Below are 21,445 nucleotides of genomic sequence, written 5' to 3'. Positions count from 1 at the left end.
TGAAGTGCAGAAAATGAGCTTAGTAGTAGCATTATGCTTTTGGTTATCTGTACATCTTGGGTATGAAGTCTGCAGAAAGATGATTTGTGTGCGTGTGTGCTAAGTCACTTCAGTCGTGTCCAACTCTTTGCGACCCCATGAACTGCAGCCGGCCAGGCTCCTCTGTCCATGGGATCCTCCAGGCAAGAATACTGGAGTGTGTTGCTATGCCCTCCTCCAGAGGATCTTCTCAACCCAGGGATTGAAACCATATCTCTTATATCTTCTGCATTGACAGGTAGATTCTTTCCCACTAATGCCACCTGGGAAGCCCTGAATCAGATGACTTGCGGACCCCTGAATCAGAAGGCCAGAGGCTCAAATTTCTTGTCTGGATGTGACCCAGACTCTTCTGTGTGTTTTCCATAGGGTGAGGTTTACCTGACTGAGGTAAATAATTGCTCCTGTTTGTTTCCTTAATATGTGTCTTCTCAAAGTTAGCAGTTTAAAAAAAAAAAAAAGTGAGCCCTGACAGTATATTTAGGCCTGGCTATTTCTAGGGGTGTTGGCACTGGATACATGCAAGTGTGGGCTTCTGAAGCCACCTTGGTTCTGTACTTGGGCAGAGAGCCCCGGCCCAGGAAGACAAGCTGTGAAGTAGGTCATTGAGGCACACAAGGGGGCGTCTCAGGCCAAAGCCCAGCTCCCAACCCCAAGGGCAGCAGGCTCCCTCCTGAGGCTTTCCATGCAAATGTCAAGCAAGGGACGGCCTTTCCTTGCTGGGCGCCTGTACAGCTTGACTGAGCTTAGTCACCTCTTCCTAGGAGCTGTCGCAGCTTGGATTTTTTTTTTCTTTTTCTGTTTAAACCTGAAGCTATTTAAAGCCTGCATCCAAAGGCAAGTAGTTGAGTTGCAGGGCCAGGGGCCGCATGCCTCTGGGGGGGTGGGGGTGGGGCGGGCAAGGCCAGGCCTTTATGGGAAGGTCTGCAAGGCCTAACCCTTTCCCTCTGATCCTCGGGTGGTTTGTCCTGCAATCTGAGGAGACAACTACCTTTTCGTGTTTTATACATTTTATTCATACATTTCTCCAACTTTGAAATGACAAAAGCCCAATTCTATGGTTTCCCATTACACAGCATCCTACAGGTATGTATATTCTACAAAGAATACTATGGAGTTTCTCTTCCTCCCCTGTCACACAAGAGACAGCTGATTGATTAGGGTTGCGTTGACTTGTCCTGTACCGACAGTGCACCAGCGTTCTGGGTGTTCTGGCGACAGGGCAAAGGGATCAGGGCAGGAGGGCGTGTGCTAAGGCATGTAAATAGATAAACACAGAGAGAAAGAAAAGCGGGACATTTACAAAGAATCCGAACCTTTCCGATGCCCTCACCTCCGGGGTGTCGGAGGACACAGACGCTCTTGCACACTAAGGCTTGGCTGTACCCTGCAAATACTTACAATTGGATACGGTGAAATATACAACAACTGTTAACATCGCTCTCTTTTAATCACTCAGACAATACTTCAAAACCTTTTATAAAAAGGCAATTATACATACAGGAAAAAAAAGGAACACGTTGGCAAAACTTTATGCAAAATAACCCCAGAACTGAGTTTGAACGGCAACGTGCCTGCCTGGCAATTAAACATGATGCTATGGTCTCTGCACATGGGTATTGGGATTGTTAGGCCTTTGTGTCAGCTCCTGGGCCTGCTGCCCCCACAGCTTCTCACCCCCTGCACAGGCGCCCTCTGGGGACACAGCAGAGACCAGAAATTGAGTCCCCCCAATTCTTGGTTTCTTCAAAATGCAAATAATAGCCAGGGCTACTCACGGTGGAGAAACCCCTATTTCTACCCCCGAGCAGAACTCCTTCCAAGAGACTGCACATCCTCTGGGTCCTAAGATGGTCACCCCCAGGGTTTGATAGGTGAGACCACTGGCACGTTCCTTTGGTCACATGTGGGAGAGAAGGGAAGGAACACAGATGGGGCAGCGAAGCTCCAATGTTCTACGTGTAAAGAAATAGGGGGTTGTGCTTGGGGCTGGAAACGAGGTCTCCTGTGTGTGGTGCCAAACATCTCTGTTTTCTTTTGCTTGGTCCATTTGCACAGGGTCAAGAGAGTTGATGGTTAGTTGAGGGATGGGGGTAGCTCTGGATTTTCTATGTCAGCCCACCTTCTGCAGCCCAAGAGAAGCAGAGAGAAGACCAGATAAAAAGGATGTGGACTCGTGGACATAAACTCTTTCTTCCTTTCTCTCACTTCCTGGATGCCTGTTACCCCTAAACTTCACTCACTAAACTAGAAGACCCAAGACTTCCAATAGCTCCAAGTTTAAGGCAAACCGATGAGTGGGTGTGGGCAAAGCCAACCAAGCGTTGAGCCTTACAGATGACGTCCTGTAACCAAAGACACCAAGTGGAGAGGAAGACCTTACTTCTAAAGGCGTAAGAAGTGGAAAAGTTCTACCAAATGAAACAATTCATGAGGAAAGCTTGTAGCCCTTCTGTAAGCTGCAGTCAGAAGCAAAAGATCTTTCTAAGAGGAGAATTAATAAGAGGTACAGAATAAGAGAAAGAACACTTGGGGACCTTGGTATCTAAGCCCTTGGAAACAGGATGGAATTAGGAGGCTGTGCGTTCAGTTCTGGAAAAACAAGCCCCTCCTCCCGTCTCCCCCACCCCCGGCCCTGCAACACACACACAAACACACACACTGGTTTGACGATAGGAAATAAGCAGGATGAGAATCCACAGGGGCTTGTTTGGAATGCTGATTGCAAGATGCCTTCTCTTCTTTCCAAGGAGATAGCCTGGGAGGCATTAAGAATATATTAATCAAGAAATGTTCTTGCTAGCTTTAGCGGTAGGTTCTCTTTGCCCTCAAGTGACTGACCTGAAATGAAGAAAAGGACATCAAGGGGAGACAAGAGTGGTTGCTTTGGGTCGCCTGTCCTTTAAGGGCAGTGTCCACGCCGGACATTTCCACTGCTCAGTGTCCCCAGGGGTGGCTCAACTGATTATACTTTTTCCAGGAATGAACTCAAAACTTAATGAACAGATTAACTACAAGTGATTTAAAACAAACCAAAAAAACCCCTCTATAATCATGAGATCAAAGTGTTAAAAAATAATCATAGCATGGAGTCCAGGCCCAGTGGGCTGGCCCCATCTGTGGGAGATGGACTGGGCCCTGGAGAAAAAGGAGCATATGCTGGTCCTTCGTGCGGTAAGGGCTTTGCAGCATCCTTGGATACCTCACTGCCAACGGGACGGGCTCAGAAGATGCCTTCTGAATGCAAATTGCCAAGAAGTAGGTCACCCATTTCTGTTCCTCTCTGAGCAAATATTTTAAACCATCTCACCTAACAGGAGATACACTTAATTGCTTTTTAAAAGGCTACCATATTATCTCAACACTGGGATGCTTCCTGAATTAAACTGAGTGACATTTTCCTTTTTAGTGTTAAAATTGAACATGCTGCCTGGGCAAAGTAATTACTGTTTTATGATTAGAAAATCAGGACATTCTTTTTAACAGCTAATTTGACATATTAACCCCTACCCCCCTTTCTTGCTGTAAGGAATAGGACTGGAAAGAGAGCCCTCAGAATATGGCTGAATTGACCAGTGTTAAGATTTAATAATCTAATCATCTGCTCTGTTCTTTGAAAGGAAAAAAATGATTTTGTGGATGGAATGGAAACAGTAAAGCAGCTTTTGAGCAATTTTCTGATTGCTCAGTGGACAAATGTAATGGAGTGGCAGCAGCAGTGTACTGTAATCACTCTGGATTCAGAAATTTAAGTCTTTTCTGCTAGGTCACAAAGACACTGCTTTAGGATAGTCGTATATTAGCAGAAGGGAACAGATGACCTCTTTGAGAAGTCAGAATGAGTTCTGGTGCAGGAATTTTGCCACCTGCACAATGGTGAGAGTGCCACCAGCCTGTGTGCTTCTCAGCCCCGGGGCCACAGACTACACTGGCGTTGCTTTTCTCTTCCTCTGCCTGACCTGCCTTTACCAGCATGGTGGGTGGCTCGACAGGCATCGTCAAGCATCCCCAGAGACCTGGTCTCAGAGGGCAAGTGGGCCATGGGGGTTCCTACCAGAGGGAGGGAGCTTCATTTCTCAGGTGTCAGTTGCATTCTTCTTTGTGCTTCATTGGAAAAGAGGTAGCGTGGGCACGCTCACACTGAGAAGAGCCCCATTGTGACCAATACCATCCTGGGAATGACTGGCTGGCCTTGGCGGCGCTTAGATGGCAGTCAGTCCCATCACAGCCCCAAACAGCTCTCGGGGTTTCTCCCTCCATCCAGGGTGTCTCCGATTTAGTGGTCTGGTCACCCTGAGATGGGACTCCAATGGCAGCAGTTTACTTAGCAGTTTGTAAGCTGTATACTCATCGGGTCACCGACAAAGGACAACATCGGCGGAAAACCCAGCACTGTTCGGTAAGAGTAGGGGGAGGGGAGGGTGACACCCTCAAAAGAGTATACAAAGGCCTTCTCTGTGTGGTCCTTCAAGAGGAGCTGTTCCGCTCAGAACACATCCTGCATGTCCTGCCAGGCACAAAGCAATGAGGCCATCTAACTTACAAGAAGGAAACACGATGGTATTTTTTTCAAGGTATATAGAACCACTGACACTCGAATGGAAAAACCTGCCACTGACCTCTGGCAAAAAGCAAGAAAACTGCCAGCCTGACTCACCTGTATTGGAAGAACGTGACCTCACAGAAGGGTGATGGGATGGTTAATGTCTCTGATGCAACAAGGACATGATTATCCTGTGCCAACGGATATAGCAAGAGGAAGGAGAAACCACATGTTGCCTCCAGCACTTGAGTGGCCCTCGGGTGCACTGTGTTCTGGGAGCCAGACGAGGTCCCAGCTGTGCTCTGGCAGAGTATTTAGTTGTCCTGCCAACTGATAGTCATTCCTAGGCCTTCGATGGTTCAATGAGCATCTAAAGGATTATAAAATCTAAAAGGTCATCACCTTGTAAACCTGAACAAATCTATGATGAAATGAAGGACCCAAAGGCATTTAATTATTGAACACATAAAAGGAAGTATATTTAAAAAAAATTGGTCAAACTGTCCTGTTATCATTTTAAAGGAATTTACAGGGCTGTTATAGATTATTATTCTTTTGGAATAATTCAGTTTATAGCAAATGCCTAAACTGGTTTCTTCATTGCACAGTATATTCTCTTAAAACGGGTGCTTTAAAACAATTACATACATATTAAAAATCCTCATTTCTTTGCTTAATTAAAATGTTAATACTCTCAGACAACACAGATCTGAAATGGTGAAACCAGCAATTCCCCCTCCCACCTTACAACAAATTAAATCGAGACAAAATTACAAACACATTTCACTACATGGTTATTATTAATAAAAATCAGTTTCTTTTGTTCGTTTTTTTTTTATAAAGTTGCCCGAAATGCAAGGGATGTGCATAGGTTTACAACTTAGTCATAATAGCATTTTATTCTTATTCCCCTGGGTGTGCCCCGTGAACGGAATGTACTTTGTTGTAGATTACAGATTGTTTTGTCCAACACAGACACACCGACAGCATAAACGCTCGCGACTGTCCACATGCATTAAGAGTCAAGACCCAACTTCAAATCTCTAAAAGGTTTACAGGGTGCTTCAAAGAGACAGTATCACATTATCTGGATGTTACATAAAGGACTTAAAAAAAATACTATTCTAAAAAAAAAGAGGAAAAAAAGGCCTTTAAAAATTTATGAGTTTTGTAATCACTAGACTGATTATTTCAAATAAATAAAGGAAAGAAAGATATTCCAATCCATAAAATCAGACTCTAAAAAGAATGTAGTGTTCCAACCCCAGTCAAGGTAACAGAATCATTGTTTATTATTATTAAAATAGATTATAGAAAGCAGCATCTATTTTGTGCAGTTTTTAGGGGCCTTGGAAATAAAAAGCTATGATTTCCAAAAATATAACATTCCAAAGGATTGAATAATACATACATTTAAAGATACATTTTATTAAAGTTTAGGAGAACTGATTAAAAAAGATACTGTCTCTTTAAATTAGTGTGTAATTGTTTTTCTCCTCCTATCTATTCGGACATGACAATAATTATAAATGTAGGTCACACTACAACTAGGTAGTCTCTAGGGACCACGACCTGCTGACACAAGGCCGATAACAAAGAGGCTTTTCCATGTATGAGGTGGCTCCCAGTTATGCGGCAGATATCTGGGGGAGGGGGGCCTAATAGACCCAGGAGACGGGGACCCACTGCGGGGCTGTGCACACGTGCTCCACGGCTTCCTCCAAATGTCTGATTGTCTCGTCAATTTCATTGTTGATAATTGTGAGATCGAAGTAGTGTGCGTATGTTCTCTGTAAGATGTCAGACTCCTTCTGCAGACGCTGAAGAGATTCATCCTAAATGGTGAGGGGATGGAGGAAGGGGTGGGCAAGGGAGGAGGGAGAAGCAAAGATGAGAGAGAAGTCAACCAAGATGGTTTTCTCGGGCTACATTTCTGTCTGTCCCGGTGTCAGAAACAGTCGAGGCCCGCCCGTGATGGGACATATCTGAGTGTGAGGCCGAGGCCGCTTCGTGACAGAGGAGACGATGGCCCCCAGGATGGCAGGGGCACAGAACGATGGCTTACAACCGTGACTGCTCACCATGCAACAGGGCCTCTGTGCCAGCCTGGGTGGACCAGGACACGACACTCCTCAGCAAACATGCGACCCTGCTCTGGCTGAACTGTGCCTGTCTGGAGTCAGCTGAGGCTGACTATCGGAGTCGAGCTGTTCTGTGCTCATCCCTCTGACCCAGGCCTGCCTCATCTCGAACCACTCTCCTGTTTGGCAGAGTGGAGGGGGCTTTGGGGGCGGGGGTGAGGTCAGAGCCCTGCATCCCCTTTCCTTGGTCCTCTGCTCTCGCTTGCACTGAGCCCCGGAGCCCAGCTGTGTTTGCCCCAAGAAGCCCCTGCCTCTGGACAACAAATAAAGTTGAATTTTTCTGCCATGTTCCCGGAATTCAATTACATATATAATGCATTGCCTTCACTCACTAGCAGTGGATATGCCAGAGGCAAAAGCTTTTTGGATGTTACCAGTAACGGATGAAATGAGGCCATATCCCAGATACAAAAGCAACTGACACCCGATGAATCCCTTCAAGGTGGTCTGTGTTGGAAATGGCCAAACATCACTGTTTGTAGGTCCTCATATCGCTTATGGAAAAAACTCTGAAGGAGAAGCAGCTACTCAACTCTTTGCTGCAGTAAAGACTTTCCCTAAACTTCTGCCGTGAGCCCCAGAAGGCCTCAGGATGGCAGCTCTTTGAATATGAGGATCTCTTAAGGGCCACCAGAAAGTCTGCCTCTGCATCTTCACGGCACAGATCTGGTTATACTGAGCTTTTAATGGGGAAGTTCAAGTTTGAAGCCAGGATTCTCTGTAAGTCAAATTAACTGATTAGGTAGGTGAGCTGTTGGGTGGACTCTGAAATACATATCCATCAATAGATACAATTCAATGCTTGTTTGTTTGATTAGTATCTCTCTCCCCAACTACAGCACAAACTTGCCCTGCTGTACCCAGCACTTGGCACTGTGCCTTATACATAGTAAGTGCTTAATAAACCTTACCAAAAGAGCAAGCACTTGGCTGGTTAACACTGGCTGTGATAGGATGTGAGGAGTGTTAAATTGGAAGTCTACTAGGAAATGGGGGCCCACGATGACAGAGACCCATCTCCGAAAGGTGTGGTGCCATCATTTGGGAGCTGTTGGCACTCACTGCAGGCTTAGGACCCTTCTTCTTTTCCCTGAGGCCCACCTGTTTATAAGAGACTCTTCCTGGGGGAACCTTGGTGTGTGGTGCAACCCTTTGACAAGGGGAGTCAAGGTAAGATAGTAACACTCGATTCCATCACAGCACTGCAGTGGGGATGACAGACACCAGACAAGCTGGGAAATGAATCTTTCAGAGTGTCCTGATAGGGACACTCTGAAATGAGAGTGTCCTAACCTGTTTTGTCATCTACCAGAATTTCAAAGCAGGATGTGGCATGCTTTGAACGTTAGGTATTAACTACTTCAGCGTAGGTAAGACCTCAGTTAATCATTACCTTCTAAGGTCATATCAACACACTTTCTGCTTGCACTTAAAAAGCATAATATTTTCACTGTGGCTCGACAAGAAACACAACACAAAAGCCCCATTTTAGGAAACATGCATTCACCCAAAGACAAGAGTGCTTCCTACCAGTATGAGAAGGAGCAATTCCTACCATGTCATGCTCCAGGCTAGGGGATTCTACTGGAATATACAGTAGTCCTGGGCTAACATAAAGTCCTGGGCTTTAAGATCCACTAACAGGGCTTATAATTTGTTCAGAAAGCTGGGCTGATGAAAACATTCAAGAAAATTCATGACAGAGAGCATCACATTTTTAATGTAGTTCTTCCCCCGCCTTAAAGTTCCCTCTTAACGATCTTATAAGATGAAGTTGTATTTGTCAGTTTCTTCCTCTACAACAGCTTGTTTGCAGGCTTGACTTAACATGAGCAGGGTTTAACTCAGTGAAAACAAAATGCCTTTATTCTAACAGCAAAAGCAAGGATTTGTGGGAACAAAGTGTCTACATTCTAAATCTATGAAAGGAAACAAGGCTGTATTTTATCACCTCCTAGCTGGTACTTACAGGCAATTTTCTGCACCATTTTGGCAGCTATGGAAAATTAGTAAAAGGGCAGGAAAAAAGGCAAAAACAAAAACAAAGCAAAGATGGTAATTCAAGAAAAATACATGGTAACCAAAGGATAAGAGCTAACCACAACATGGAGTTTCAAACATGTTTGTGTATTATATAAGACGGAAAAGTAGACTTGACCAAGAAATACATCTTTTGCAAATGAAACATCTAAAAATGACTGAAAATATGAGTGACACAGAAATCAAGATATTTAATCTTCTTTAAATCTAGATGACTTCCCTGGTGGCTCAGATGGGAAAGAATCTGCCTGCCATGCAGGAGATGCGGGTTTGATCCCTAGGTCGGGAAGATCCCCTGGAAAAGGAAATGGCAACCCACTCTAGTATTCTTGCCTGGATATTCAATTTTTTTCCTTAAGGTGAAAATCTCCAAGCTTTGATTTTACTGTCATAGACTTGGGTGAGTCTAGGTCACTGTTAACTAGACAGTGCCAAGAACATTCTGGTGGGTTCTAGACCCTGTGGAAGGGATGGTCTTCATATTAACTTTGTAGAGAGTTTCCTCATATGAATAACCTGACAGCAGCAATATATTTACTGGACATGCCATAACTACCTTCTCATCAGCCTGGCAGTAGCAGGTTATGTGAGCCAGCTTAGTTCTAGATGCTACTGCCAAGCCTCACAGGCACCATCTCCATGGTGGCTGCTGACTTGAGTAGGCCTGAGAGGGGACTGAGCTCATTTCTAGGTTTGGGAGTCTCCAGGGGCCTGGGTAGAGATCCTGCCTGGGTTCTGCACTGGAGGCTGCTCAGGGGAGCCTGGGCAGATCAGCCAAGGAAGTGGATGCTTTATGGTTGTCCTCAGGCAAAGCCATCTTTGGCCCCGAGCTCTGTCAGTACAGCTGTGATCAGGGAGGCAGCCTCACAGGGCGGGAGCAGGCCTATGGAGAAGGCTGACTGCACTGGACACTCAAGCTTGAATTTGCCTAATGACTCTGATCTCGGAAAAACCATACTTCTCTATGGGGTGTAATTCCTCCTTCTGAACCTTGATCTCTGGAAATCTTAATGGCTGGCATGGGGGACAAAGCAGAGCTTCACTTAGTTGTCTTAATGAGATGGGGCTTTGGCCGTGAATGAGCAACACAAAGGCATCCTTACTCAGGGGACTGCTGAGCAGAGGACAAACTGAGTAATTCTTACCTCGTTCAAACCTGGAGTGATAGTCGGTGCGGCAATAAAAACAACAAAAGGAGCAAACTCCGCTGTTCTCAGGACCTTCAGTGCCTGTGTAAACAAAGAAGAAAACTGAGACTTAGAAATAACTGATGCAGTGTTCAAACAAGCCCATAGAAAATGATACAACTGGAAAAGCCCTTGATTCAAATTTTTGGCCAGATATTATTAAATTTACCAACATTATAAATAACTTATATGACTTCTTTTTGTCCAAGGGGTGGACAGTAGCTGTCGGAAAATAAAAGCTGACAAACTGGACATTTTTCTTAGGAATCTCATGAATCGATCTGAATTATTTTTCTGCAGAAAAGTGAATACTGATTATGTTTGGTTACTGTTCATTCAAACCTGGTAAGTTCAGTTTTTAGGAAGTGCATTTTGGGGTAGATGGGGGCCAGCAGGCTGGCTCAGAACTCGTCTAGAGCCCACCAAGCCACACTGCAAATTGCTCACAGGGAGAGCAAGTCCTGACCACTGTGACTGTGTTCACAGTGACATAGGCCTTCTGAGCTGTCCCAGGGGAGGCCACCCGCCTCTACTCTGGGACTCTACAGGGAAGGGAGACCCCATGTAGAGACGGAGCCTGGAGCTACTCTAGAAGCCGTGTGACTGTGAGTAATTTGGAGGCCTGTGATAATACCTGTGTTCAAGGGAGAGGCACCTTTGAGGCCCCTTTCAGTTCTGTTCTGAGGCATCCAAAACCTCTAACTGCAAGCTACTAGTGTGCACAGAGATACTGCAAAGTCTGCACTTGATGCTGTGGGAGTTGATTCTGGTCAGGGGTTGGTGCTTCTGCCCTTCCCCTCTGAGGACAGGGCTCTCCCCTGACCCCAAGCAAGGGGTTACACCCCCACCCTGCAACAAAGTCCAACATAGGCACACAATTCACAAGTGACTGACATGTAACTAGTTCGTATGCATCAGGGGTAAATATCTTGCTGTCCTTTATTTAAGAATCTAACATGTCTATTCTGTTAGCCACAGTTTGCTTTCTAAACAGCCTTCCAGTTGTTTGTGTTGCCCTATCCCTACTCCCCCATCCCCACCCCCAGTGCCTGGTTTGCTGTAGTAGCAGTTTGGACTGCTTCCCAATTCCCAGGTGGCTCAGTGGTAAAGAATCCGCCTGCCAATGCAGGAGACACAAGAGACATGGGTTCAGTCCCTGGGTCGGGAAGGTCCCCTGGAGAAGGACATGGCAACCCACTCCAGTATTCTTGCCTGGAGAATCCCATGGACAGAGGAGCCTGGCGGGCTACAGTCCCTGGGGTTGCCAAGAGTTGGCCACGACTGAGCATGCGTGCACAGAGCTCCTTACTAGCCATGTGATCTTGGTCTTGGTCAGAGTGAGCCTTCAGCACACAGAGTGATTGTTCTAATGGGACTTCCCAGGTGGCGCTAGTGGTAAAGAACCCGCCTGCCAATGCAAGAGATGCGAGTTAGATCCTTGGGTCGGGAAGGTCCCTAGAGGAGGGCATGGCAACGCACTCCAGTATTCTTGCCTGGAGAATCAATCCCACGGACAGAGAAGCCTGGCAGGCTGCAGTCCATGGGGTTGCAGAGTTGGACACAACCGAAGTGACTTAGTATGGCATGGCACAACCCTACTAAGCCCTGCCACTAGAATGATCTTTGGGAACTACAAATTCCCTCATATCACCCCTCCACTCCACACCCTGCGAGACCTCCTTCTTGGCCTTGGGATGAAATGTAGCCTGGTCCACGCTCACCTTTCTGTCCCCCTCTGTGGACAGGCCTTGCTGAACTGCTTTCAGTTCCACAAAGGGTCAGCCTTTCTCTTCCTGCTCCCTCTGCCTGGATACTCACTCCATCCCTTGGCCCCCCTTCCCCACTCTCCTTGTTGCTTGGCTGAGTGTTCTTTCTTCTGCAAATCCTTTGTGAGCTCTGAGTGGAGAGAGGCGTCCCTCTGGTGTGCTCCTGACACACCCACACTTATTTCCACACTTGGAAATGCAAGTGTCTGGATGCTGCCAGCTAAGCTTCTTGAGGGCAGGGCTGTATCATTCAGTGGTTGCCCTCCTGCCCCAAATGGCACCTGGCAGAAATTGTCTTTTGATCAAGCAAAGACGTAAAAGTAGTACATACAATTCACACAAAGTCTGTTTTGCCTTTTGAGGCAGGTTTGATTAGAGGGCATTGTGTTTTCATGCCTCAAGCGACTCTCTTCAGCCTCTATGAATATCAAGGCATGGAAGAGGCAAACTGGTTGCTCAAGGTTTTGACTTTCCTGTTCAGTGCAAGGCTCACTTTCTCTAGGATTATGTTTCTGAATTTTAGTTACAGTTTCTCCTTGTGGGGTAAGGGAGTGCGGCACATTATTTTGCCTGCCATCAAAGTGCTGTCAAAAAAAAAAGTGTCTTAATTGTGAAAGTCACAGGCTCAGATTCCCCGTGGGAGAAACCTCTTCAAACCTGCATATGTTCATTTTTTTTTTTTTTGAGGTAATTGGCATTTCTTTGCAAAGCCTTTTGTGACAGAAGATTTTCGCAAGGAATAAATACCATGAAGAAGTCCATATATAGCTCAATGGAGCTTAACAGGGATCTGCGCTTAGAATGGGCCTTTCTATCATTAATATTGGGGGCCTTTTTCCTATCCTTCATATGCTCATAAATCAAGTGACTCCAGGGTCAGTTGAGACCTAAGTTTTCCTGGTCACTCCACACCCACCCAGTCACCTTCTGGGCAACTTGGATGGGGACAAACTAAGGCACAGTCCCTACCCTTGCTCCCATCCCTGAGGTGCCAGATAGATGTCCACGAGCCACAACCCTCGGATGAAGTTGAGAATACCGCCCCTGGTGTGAAACGGACTTTTCTCCACTCGATGACCACAGCCTAAAAGCCACCTAATGGAGTATTTTCAGTTCTAGTCTGTTATCCTATTACCACACCAGAAAACTCAGCAACTGTTATCTGCCTGTGGATTACCCTGCTCTATGCAGCATTCACAGGCTTCCCAGGTGGCGCAGTGGTAAAGATCTGCCTGCCAACGCAGGAGACGTGGGTTCGATCCCTGGGTCAGGAAGATCCCCTGGAGAAGGGAACGGCAACCCACTCCAGTATTCTTGCCTGGAGAACCCCATGGACAGAGGAGCCTGGCGGGCTACAGTCCATAGGGTCACAAAGACTGGAACACGATTGAGCAACTGAGCACTACCACCACAAGACATTCACACCCTTCGTCTTTAACCATGAAGACGGGAAGGTCATTCAGCACCTACTGCATGAGACCGTCAATGCAGACTGTAGTCACCACACCACCAACTGCCTCTTTTGTCTAAGAATCAGGTGATATATTCCATTAGCAGTTAACTCCAAGGAAAAAACCAACATACTTTCCACTAGATGAGAATTATGTGATTCATGACATTCTCCTTTTTGTCCTGGCTGCCAGGAAGTTGCGAGCCTCATTTCATGTTTATCACAGTAACTACAGTAGCCTCTGTGGTTAGTATTATTTGCGTCCTCCTTCTGCTCACGGCTTTGACTTTCTCTCCTATATTACTATAGTTTCAAAAATGGTAAGATGCCTCGAATCCTGACTGAGACCTTGGCTAGTCTCCCTCCTACCTTCAGCAGTCACCATGCACATCCTCCGTTGTTCTTGAAGGCCTCTGTCCCCAGACTCTGCTCTACTTATGGCTCTCAAGTGGGTGCCATTTTCCGGCACAGTCTTAGCTTGCCTGAAGTTCAGGAGCAGGAAATGGTATTGCTTCACCCGGATCCCCCTCCATCAGGCCATTAATAGGTGGCTTTAAGATGATCTCTAAACCGTCTTCCTTTTTGACTTTTAAGATGAGACATAGATTTGTTAATATTCATAGGCAAATAGCTCTTTCTGAATCCCCAAGAAGGGAGAGTCTAGAAAGACCACTGAAAATATGTTGGATTCAGACAGGCAATGAGGCATTAATTTAACATTTAAAGCTAACTCTTTCTCTTTTGCAGATGAGTTGATTTAATGGCTCATCTGTGGCCAATAATTAATCTCAGGTTACTACCCTCAAGGAATAAAAACTCATTTGACCAAATATCTAAGAAGCAGCTATCTTTAAGACTCAACTGGTTTTTGCATCTAACCTGGACCGGTGATTCGTTTCACATATGATATTATACATGTTTCAATGCCACTCTCCCAAATCATCCCACCCTCGCCCTCTCCCACAGAGTCCATAAGATTGTTCCATATTAAAAAAAAATAAAAAAATTAAAAAAAAGATCTTAATGACCCAGATAACCACACACACACACACACAAACACACAAAAGACTTATCTGTTTTTTGCAAAATTAAAAAGTACTTAAGGGCAAGCATCGCAGTCATTTTGGAGAAAGATCTAAGGGCTTAAGAAGAACACAATGACCCCAGAAACTGGCTTCACATAACAGCTCCTAGTTCAGAACCTGGCTCTTGTTTCTAAGCCCAGATCCCTAATAAGTACATCCTCCTTGATGACAATGCTTCCCCCTGTGGGCAAAAGCAAAGCTACAGCAATTCTGTTACTGGCAACTCTTCAATGCAGCAAATGGCCAAATCAGAATATAATTAAAATCTAAAAAAAAACACCCCAAAACACCCCCCCCCTTTTTTTGGTTACATCATGTGGCATGTGGGATTTCTTAGTTCCCTGACCAGGGATCAAACCTGTGCCCCCTGCAGTGGAAGTGCAGAGTCTTAACCACTGGACCACCAGGGAAGTTCCTAAAACTGTCTTGACTACACATTGGAGCTATGAGAGTTCTGACATTAGGGACATAGATTATTTTCTGAGCCATAGCTTTATTTCCATGAGAAATCAGCTCTACAGCTTTCCTCAGGTTTAACTTCCTTAAAGATTTTTCTAAATGTTAAAGATTTAAATTGTACTCCTATATACAAGGTACACCAGCTTAAGGATTAATCAGGGTTAACTTTTCTAGGATGCTACAGTGAAAGAAGGCTGGGATTTTCTGTTTAAAAAAACAACTCGAATTCAAACCAAGACTGTTCAAGTGATAGGTTAAGCCTTGATTTCTTCATCTACAGAAGTGGATACCGATGTCTCAATCTCTGGTTACAAGGATTAGGTAGAAACTAATTGCTTGGCAAATGTAGAGGAACATAATCTATTCCTATTATTTTAAGAGAAGTCAGGTAACTCATTTTTTGTCTAGTCTTTACCATGGTCCTTTGGGATTAAAGTAGAACTGTAGCATCTTATACAGTATTATTATTAGACATGTATTCAGTTTGGCCTGAACTGTCTAAAGTCAGTTAATATGGCACAGACAGTGAGCTGAACACCAGTGTGGGCTTTCTAGGGTGTCAGCTGTGGCTGAAGGGAGAGAGTTGTAAAAATGCCACCTGGCACGTCTCTCATTATAGATGGTTTTTGATGAACACTGAGGAAGGAATTTCATCCTTACCAGCTTGCCTTATTTGTATTCTTAGCTCCTGGCAGAATGCTTAGAACATACTAAGCAGTTAATACAGGCTGGTTGAGTCCAACTGTCCATGACACACAATGGAGTGGGTAATCAGTCAGCCAGGGTGGGAAAAGGGCATGGAGAAAACGTCTTAAGGAGAGAGACTCCCCGAAGCAATGGGGCTCTGCCTGACAGCAAGTTGGTCATGGCCACGGGCATCCTGAAGGCAGGGTGCAGGCCCTGTCCAGCCGTGGGGGCGAGTGGGCTGAAGGGAGAGAAGCCTGAGGGCGAAGCCCAGGCGGTGCAGGCTCTGGGCACCTGTGGCTGGACCACTGGATGTGACGGTCACGGTGCCTGGGACCAGAGCAGTCAACCAGACTGATGAGGGAAGCGGGATCTGCATGATCCCCGAGCCCAGGGCCCTATCTCTCCCGAGAGACCCCAGTTCTGAGAGGAGGGGGACAAAGGAGGCAGGAGAGAAGAAAGCGGTGAGCCCCGCCAGCAGACAGGGAACAAGGAAGATGCCCAGGTCAGGCCACAGGTTGCTCTGGTGCCCAGTGCCGCACGTGGGCATCCTGGTAAGGCCGAGACAAGTGTCTCCCGCTCAGCAGTGCAGAGCAGTGCAGGGCTGGGCAGGGGCGAGGGCATAGGGAAGCTGGGCGCCAGGAGGGGAGCAGCGGTAGCAGCGACAGCAATAGCGGTGGCGGCAGCGGCAGCAGGTGAGGCAGAAAGCCCTGGAACGTGGGCTGAGGTAACGCAGAGGGGGTCTGAGGAGCCCTGCAGCCAGCATACTGCTAGAGACATTACTACCAGCAGAAAACGACGTTCAGGTGAAGACCAGTGTGGAACCCAAGGACAGGGTGTCGAAGACCAGGACCAGGATTGAGACTTTGCCTCTAGCCACCCCTGGCCAGAAGATTTTTCCAATCCCTAGTAAGGAGGGATCAGTAGTTAAACAAAAATCAATCTACATTACACATCATATATTTAGTTCTCTAAAGGTCCAAGTTCATTGTTACGTACACTGTATAGCGTTCACCCTACTGTTGCTTTCCTCCCCAGCCCCTTAAACAGATTCCAAGTTCAAGAACCCCATCAGGTGCTGCGACATGGAAATGGCTGAACCCCCTGGCCCTGAGGTTAGGATCTTGGGGCCAAGTAACTGAGCCGCCAGGCCCCAGGTCACATAAATCCTGGTTAAGCTGGTTCCATTCTCTCTTTGGGGATGGTTAGGGGCCCAAGTCTCACACAGTGGCCCTTGACCAGGGATCTTCCCTGCCCCGGGGTAGCCAAGTAAGCCTTCTGGTGAAACAAAGCCTGCTGGAGGAGAGCTGGTCTACCATTTCAGCAGGTGGTATAGTGATTCTATTTATAAGTGATAAGGGATTTTCTGTACAGGTCAGTCGTAGAAACGGCAGGCCGCAGTCACATGGGCACCCACAAGCCTCTCCTGTAACCTGCCCGGGTGTCTACAACTCCCAAATCCTTCCTACTAGGCTTTGAGTCCCACTTGTTAGTTTGTCCTCAGATGAAAAATAGCTTGTGAGCATTTTTGATGTAAGGCCTTGTGCTTTTTCCTTTTCAAGTTTAATAATTTCAATTTCTTCCAGCACAGGATGCATCTGCAGATCTAATCGTCTCTGAGTCCAGCTCTCTGAGCCCTCTATAGGTGCTCCATATGCCTTCAAGTTTAAGGTCAGGGTCAGGCACTGTCCCTCAGTAAAGAGGTGGAGGAGGCTGAGAACCACCACGGGTCTGTACCCCTGCTCCACCTGGCATAACCTGGGGCTTGCTCGTGCTTGCACTCATAAAGCTAGGGCTGCACATCAGATCCAGGGCCCAGGGTCAGAATTTCTTGCTGGTGATTAACCTAAGATGCTGGCAGAGGCTCTGATGGTCTAGTGTGAGCTGTACCAAGAGAGGAAAGGTGGCTGCGGTGTTTAACCAAGTGCCAGAGTCTCATCCTGAGTCAGATTACTGGAGGGTTTCTGGCAGGCACAGACCTGATCAGGCACCTTAGTGAGCACCTGAGCATAATGAATCTCATAAGAGAACAGTTTCTCTTTCTTAGATACACTGTGTGCGCTCTGAGCACAACGATTAGTTTGCATTTTGGGTGGTTAACTCATGGTGCCTTCATTGCCGATACTTCCCTGCAGCTTGCTATTAGATTATTATGTGACCCATGATGTTCTGATGGCACTTTTTGATTTCAGAACCTGAGCTTAGCATGCAGGCAGGATGACGACATGCCAGGGGTGGCCGGGCATTACCTGAGGCTCCACGTCCAGTATCGCAATCAGACCTTGCTCGTGGATCTTGCGGATGGTCTCCAGTTTTGTCCCGTACATCGCATCCTCGTGGCTGCCGTACTCCAGGTACTCGTTATTAGAGATGTCTTGCATCATTTGGTCATGAGATACAAAGTAATAATTCTTTCCATTTTCTTCATCTTTCTTTGGAGGTCTGGTTGTATCTGCAAAGTCACAGTTCAAAAGAGGTTTAAGAGGCTGAGCATAGGAGCCAATACTCCCAATGGACCTGTGCTATGCTGTGCTTAGTTGCTCAGTCACGTCCGACTCTTTGTGACCCCATAGACTGTAGCCCGTCAGGCTCCTCTGTCCATTGGGATTCTCCAGGCAAGAATACTGGAGTGGATATCCTATCCTTTCTCCAGGGGATCTTCCCAACCCAGGGATTGAACCCAGGTCTCCTGCATTGCAGGCAGATTCTTTACCAGCTGAGCCACGAGAGGAGCCCCCAGTGGACTTACCCAAACTCATTCTCTGTTAAAAGCCATGGATCCTGTAGCATATGTCATGCTCTATTCCCACCCCCAGTAGCTTTGTAGAAATCAGTTCTAGAAGTCCTATTTGTTCATGTGACATCAGAACACAGTAGTTGGTTAGTTGTTTGGTTTGGTGAACCTTTCCAGGTCTAGATGAGATCTATTTCATCCCTTCAAGGGTAATGACAGGAGCAAGACACTAAATGACCCAGGATTAACTTAACTTACTGTATGCTTTTATGCAGTTAGGTCTTCAGAGAAGGAAAAAGGAGAATTAAACAATGGAAAACCCCAAATGGTTATTTAAGTAAATGAAAATTTAAAAAGTTAAAAATTCAGTTCCTCAGTCTTACTAGCCACATTTCAGAGATTTAGTACCCACATGTGGCTATTGGCTACTGTATTGGACAGGACAGATATAGAATGCTCTCACGAGAGAACATTCTATTGATTAGTGCTGGTTTACAGCATCATGTACAAGGAGACTATTAGAATACAGCTAAAGGGATATTGGAAACATAATGACCTTAGCCAGACATGGCCATAATAGTTAGGAAAGACCTAAACCAGGAATTGGCAAACTATGGCTTGTGGGCCAAACATGGCCTGCTGTCTGTTCATGTGAATAAAGTTTTATTGGAACACAGCCATGCTCATTTGTTTACATATTGCTTTCAAGCCACAATGGCGGAGTTGAGTAGTTGTGTCAGAGACCACATGGCCTTCAAAATCTCAAATATTTGCTGTCTAGTCCTTTATAGAAAAGGTCTGCTGACCCCTGACCTGAGTCATTGTTTACTAAAATATCTGCCCATAAGTCCTACTTCTGTGGGATACTAACAGGACCAGCATTTTCCAAAATGCACTTTAGGAAATGTTTTTCTAGATAAGCCAGAAACAACAGGTTTAGTTTTCTTTCTCCTTTGCTTCTTTGCTTTTTTGAGCAGGGACAAACCTATGCAACTCTTCGTTGTACATGAGTCCAAACCCAGGGGGAGTTCCCCATCTCCTGCTGCAACTAGACTGTACAACTCCCAAGTGCTCATGGACATTGAATGTGGATGTTTAAAGAAGAACCCTTTCTCCAGGCACACACAAAACTGAAGAAACAGTGTACTATACTGACGCTGGATTATGTGCTATATACACACCCACGGTCAAATATTATGGCAAGTAGACATGATTAGGGTCAGCAAAGCACACTTTAAAACCAAGCTAGTTTATTGGCTATTTAATAACATAGAATTTCAATTGCTTATGTGATCAAGAAGAAAGGTTACCTAAGCTTGCTATACTCATGGTCTAGACATAAGGAGAATTGAAATAACATTTGGAAGTATTTTACTAGAAAACTCAAGTGGTACCAACTGAAAGAATATTTGGTTAATTTCTTTCTTTCTTTTTTTTTTTTTTTAGTAAATCAGATAGGGTTCTGGGATGAGAGTGGTCTGATGAACCCTCACAACTCTCTGGGGTGTAGAGAAAAGTCAGTGGTGTTGACATGGCATTGGAAGGCGCTGCAGGATGGAGTCAATCATCATGCATTCTCCTTTAGCTCTTCCCACTCTGAACAAAGCTCTAACTGTGAGAAAGCTTTTGGGATTCAAATTTTAAACTTTGGAATAGTAATAATAACAACAACAAAAACAACAACAACAATAATAATAAAGTGAGAGTAGTAAGGTGGCTATTATCTATCCAGTATCTGCTAAGTACTTCACATGACTGCAAATCCTCTTCATCTTCCTGGAATTACTTCATTTTGTAATTGAGGAAGCAAAAAGGACATGAGATTAAAGATAAGATAGAGAAAATCAGGAGAATAAAAATATTATAGATTTAAAATCCTTTACAATAAGCAGTGGATAGCCCATTGTGTTTTAAAAGTGATAAAAGTCAACAATTTAGGTACTGTGGGCTCGATAAAGGACAGAAATGGTCTGGACCTAACAGAAGCAGAAGCTATTAAGAAGAGGTGGCAAGAATACACGGAAGAACTGTACAAAAAAGATCTTCACGACCCAGATAATCATGATGATGTGATCACTAATCTAGAGCCAGACATCTTGGAATGTGAAGTCAAGTGGGCCTTAGAAAGCATCACTATGAACAAAGCTAGTGGAGGTGATGGAATTCCAGTTGAGCTGTTTCAAATCCTGAAAGATGATGCTATGAAAGTGCTGCACTCAATATGCCAACAAGTTTGGAAAACTCAGCAGTGGCCACAGGACTGGAAAAGGTCAGTTTTCATTCCAATCCCAAAGAGAGGCAATGCAAAAGAATGCTCAAACTACCGCACAATTGCACTCATCTCACACGCTAGTAAAGTAATGCTCAAAATTCTCCAAGCCAGGCTTCAGCAATACACGAACCATGAACTCCCTGATGTTCAAGCTGGATTTAGAAAAGGCAGAGGAACCAGAGATCAAATTGCCAACATCCGCTGGATCATGGAAAAAGCAAGAGAGTTCCAGAAAAACATCTATTTCTGCTTTATTGATTATGCCAAAGCCTTTGACTGTGTGGATCACAATAAACTGTGGAAAATTCTGAAAGAGAAGGGAATACCAGACCACCTGACCTGCCTCTTGAGAAACCTGTATGCAGGTCAGGAAGCAACAGTTAGAGCTTGACATGGAACAACAGACTGGTTCCAAATAGGAAAAGGAGTACGTCAAGGCTGTATATTGTCACCCTGCTTATTTAACTTCTATGCAGAGTACATCATGAGAAACGCTGGACTGGAAGAAACACAAGCTGGAATCAAGATTGCCGGGAGAAATATCAATAACCTCAGATATGCAGATGACACCATCCTTATGGCAGAAAGTGAAGAGGAGCTATAAAGCTTCTTGATGAAAGTGAAAGAGGAGAGTGAAAAAGTTGGCTTAAAGCTCAACATTCAGAAAACTAAGACCATGGCATCTGGTCCCATCACTTCATGGGAAATAGATGGGGAAACAGTGTCAGACTTTATTTTTTTGGGCTCCAAAATCACTGCAGATGGTGACTGCAGTCATGAAATTAAAAGACGCTTACTCCTTGGAAGAAAAGTTATGACCAACCTAGATAGTATATTCAAAAGCAGAGACATTACTTTGCTGACTAAGGTCCGTCTAGTTAAGGCTATGGTTTTTCCTGTGGTCATGTATGGATGTGAGAGTTGGACTGTGAAGAAGGCTGAGTGCCGAAGAATTGATGCTTTTGAACTGTGGTGTTGGAGAAGACTCTTGAGGGTCCCTTGGACTGCAAGGAGATTCAACCAGTCCATTCTGAAGGAGATCAGC

The 21,445-nt window shown here is 45.4% G+C and overlaps 1 protein-coding gene and 1 non-coding gene across 6 annotated transcripts in view; both read right to left on the bottom strand.

Annotated features, from left to right (window-relative positions):
• Positions 1-5,091: 5,091 nt before the first annotated feature.
• Positions 5,092-21,445, bottom strand: part of CASK (calcium/calmodulin dependent serine protein kinase) — a 385,638-nt gene continuing 369,284 nt past the window's right edge. For all 5 annotated transcript variants that reach the window (XM_068962176.1, XM_068962178.1, XM_068962179.1 and 2 more), the window contains 3 exons: positions 17,644-17,846; positions 9,909-9,992; positions 5,092-6,417 (listed from right to left, as the gene is read on the bottom strand). In XM_068962176.1, coding sequence (XP_068818277.1) covers positions 6,241-6,417; positions 9,909-9,992; positions 17,644-17,846 — 464 coding nt within the window. In that variant the 3' untranslated portion in view covers positions 5,092-6,240. The remainder of the gene's footprint in view (positions 6,418-9,908; positions 9,993-17,643; positions 17,847-21,445) is intronic.
• TRNAG-UCC (transfer RNA glycine (anticodon UCC)) lies at positions 14,589-14,661 on the bottom strand. Its single transcript has one exon. It is a non-coding gene; the product is annotated as a tRNA-Gly (tRNA).

This window comes from Capricornis sumatraensis, chromosome X (genome assembly GCF_032405125.1).
Source record: "Capricornis sumatraensis isolate serow.1 chromosome X, serow.2, whole genome shotgun sequence".
NCBI classification, from domain to species: domain Eukaryota; kingdom Metazoa; phylum Chordata; class Mammalia; order Artiodactyla; family Bovidae; genus Capricornis; species Capricornis sumatraensis.
The sequence above is the reverse complement of the archived record's forward strand: the minus strand, read 5'-3'. Positions and strand labels throughout refer to the sequence as shown.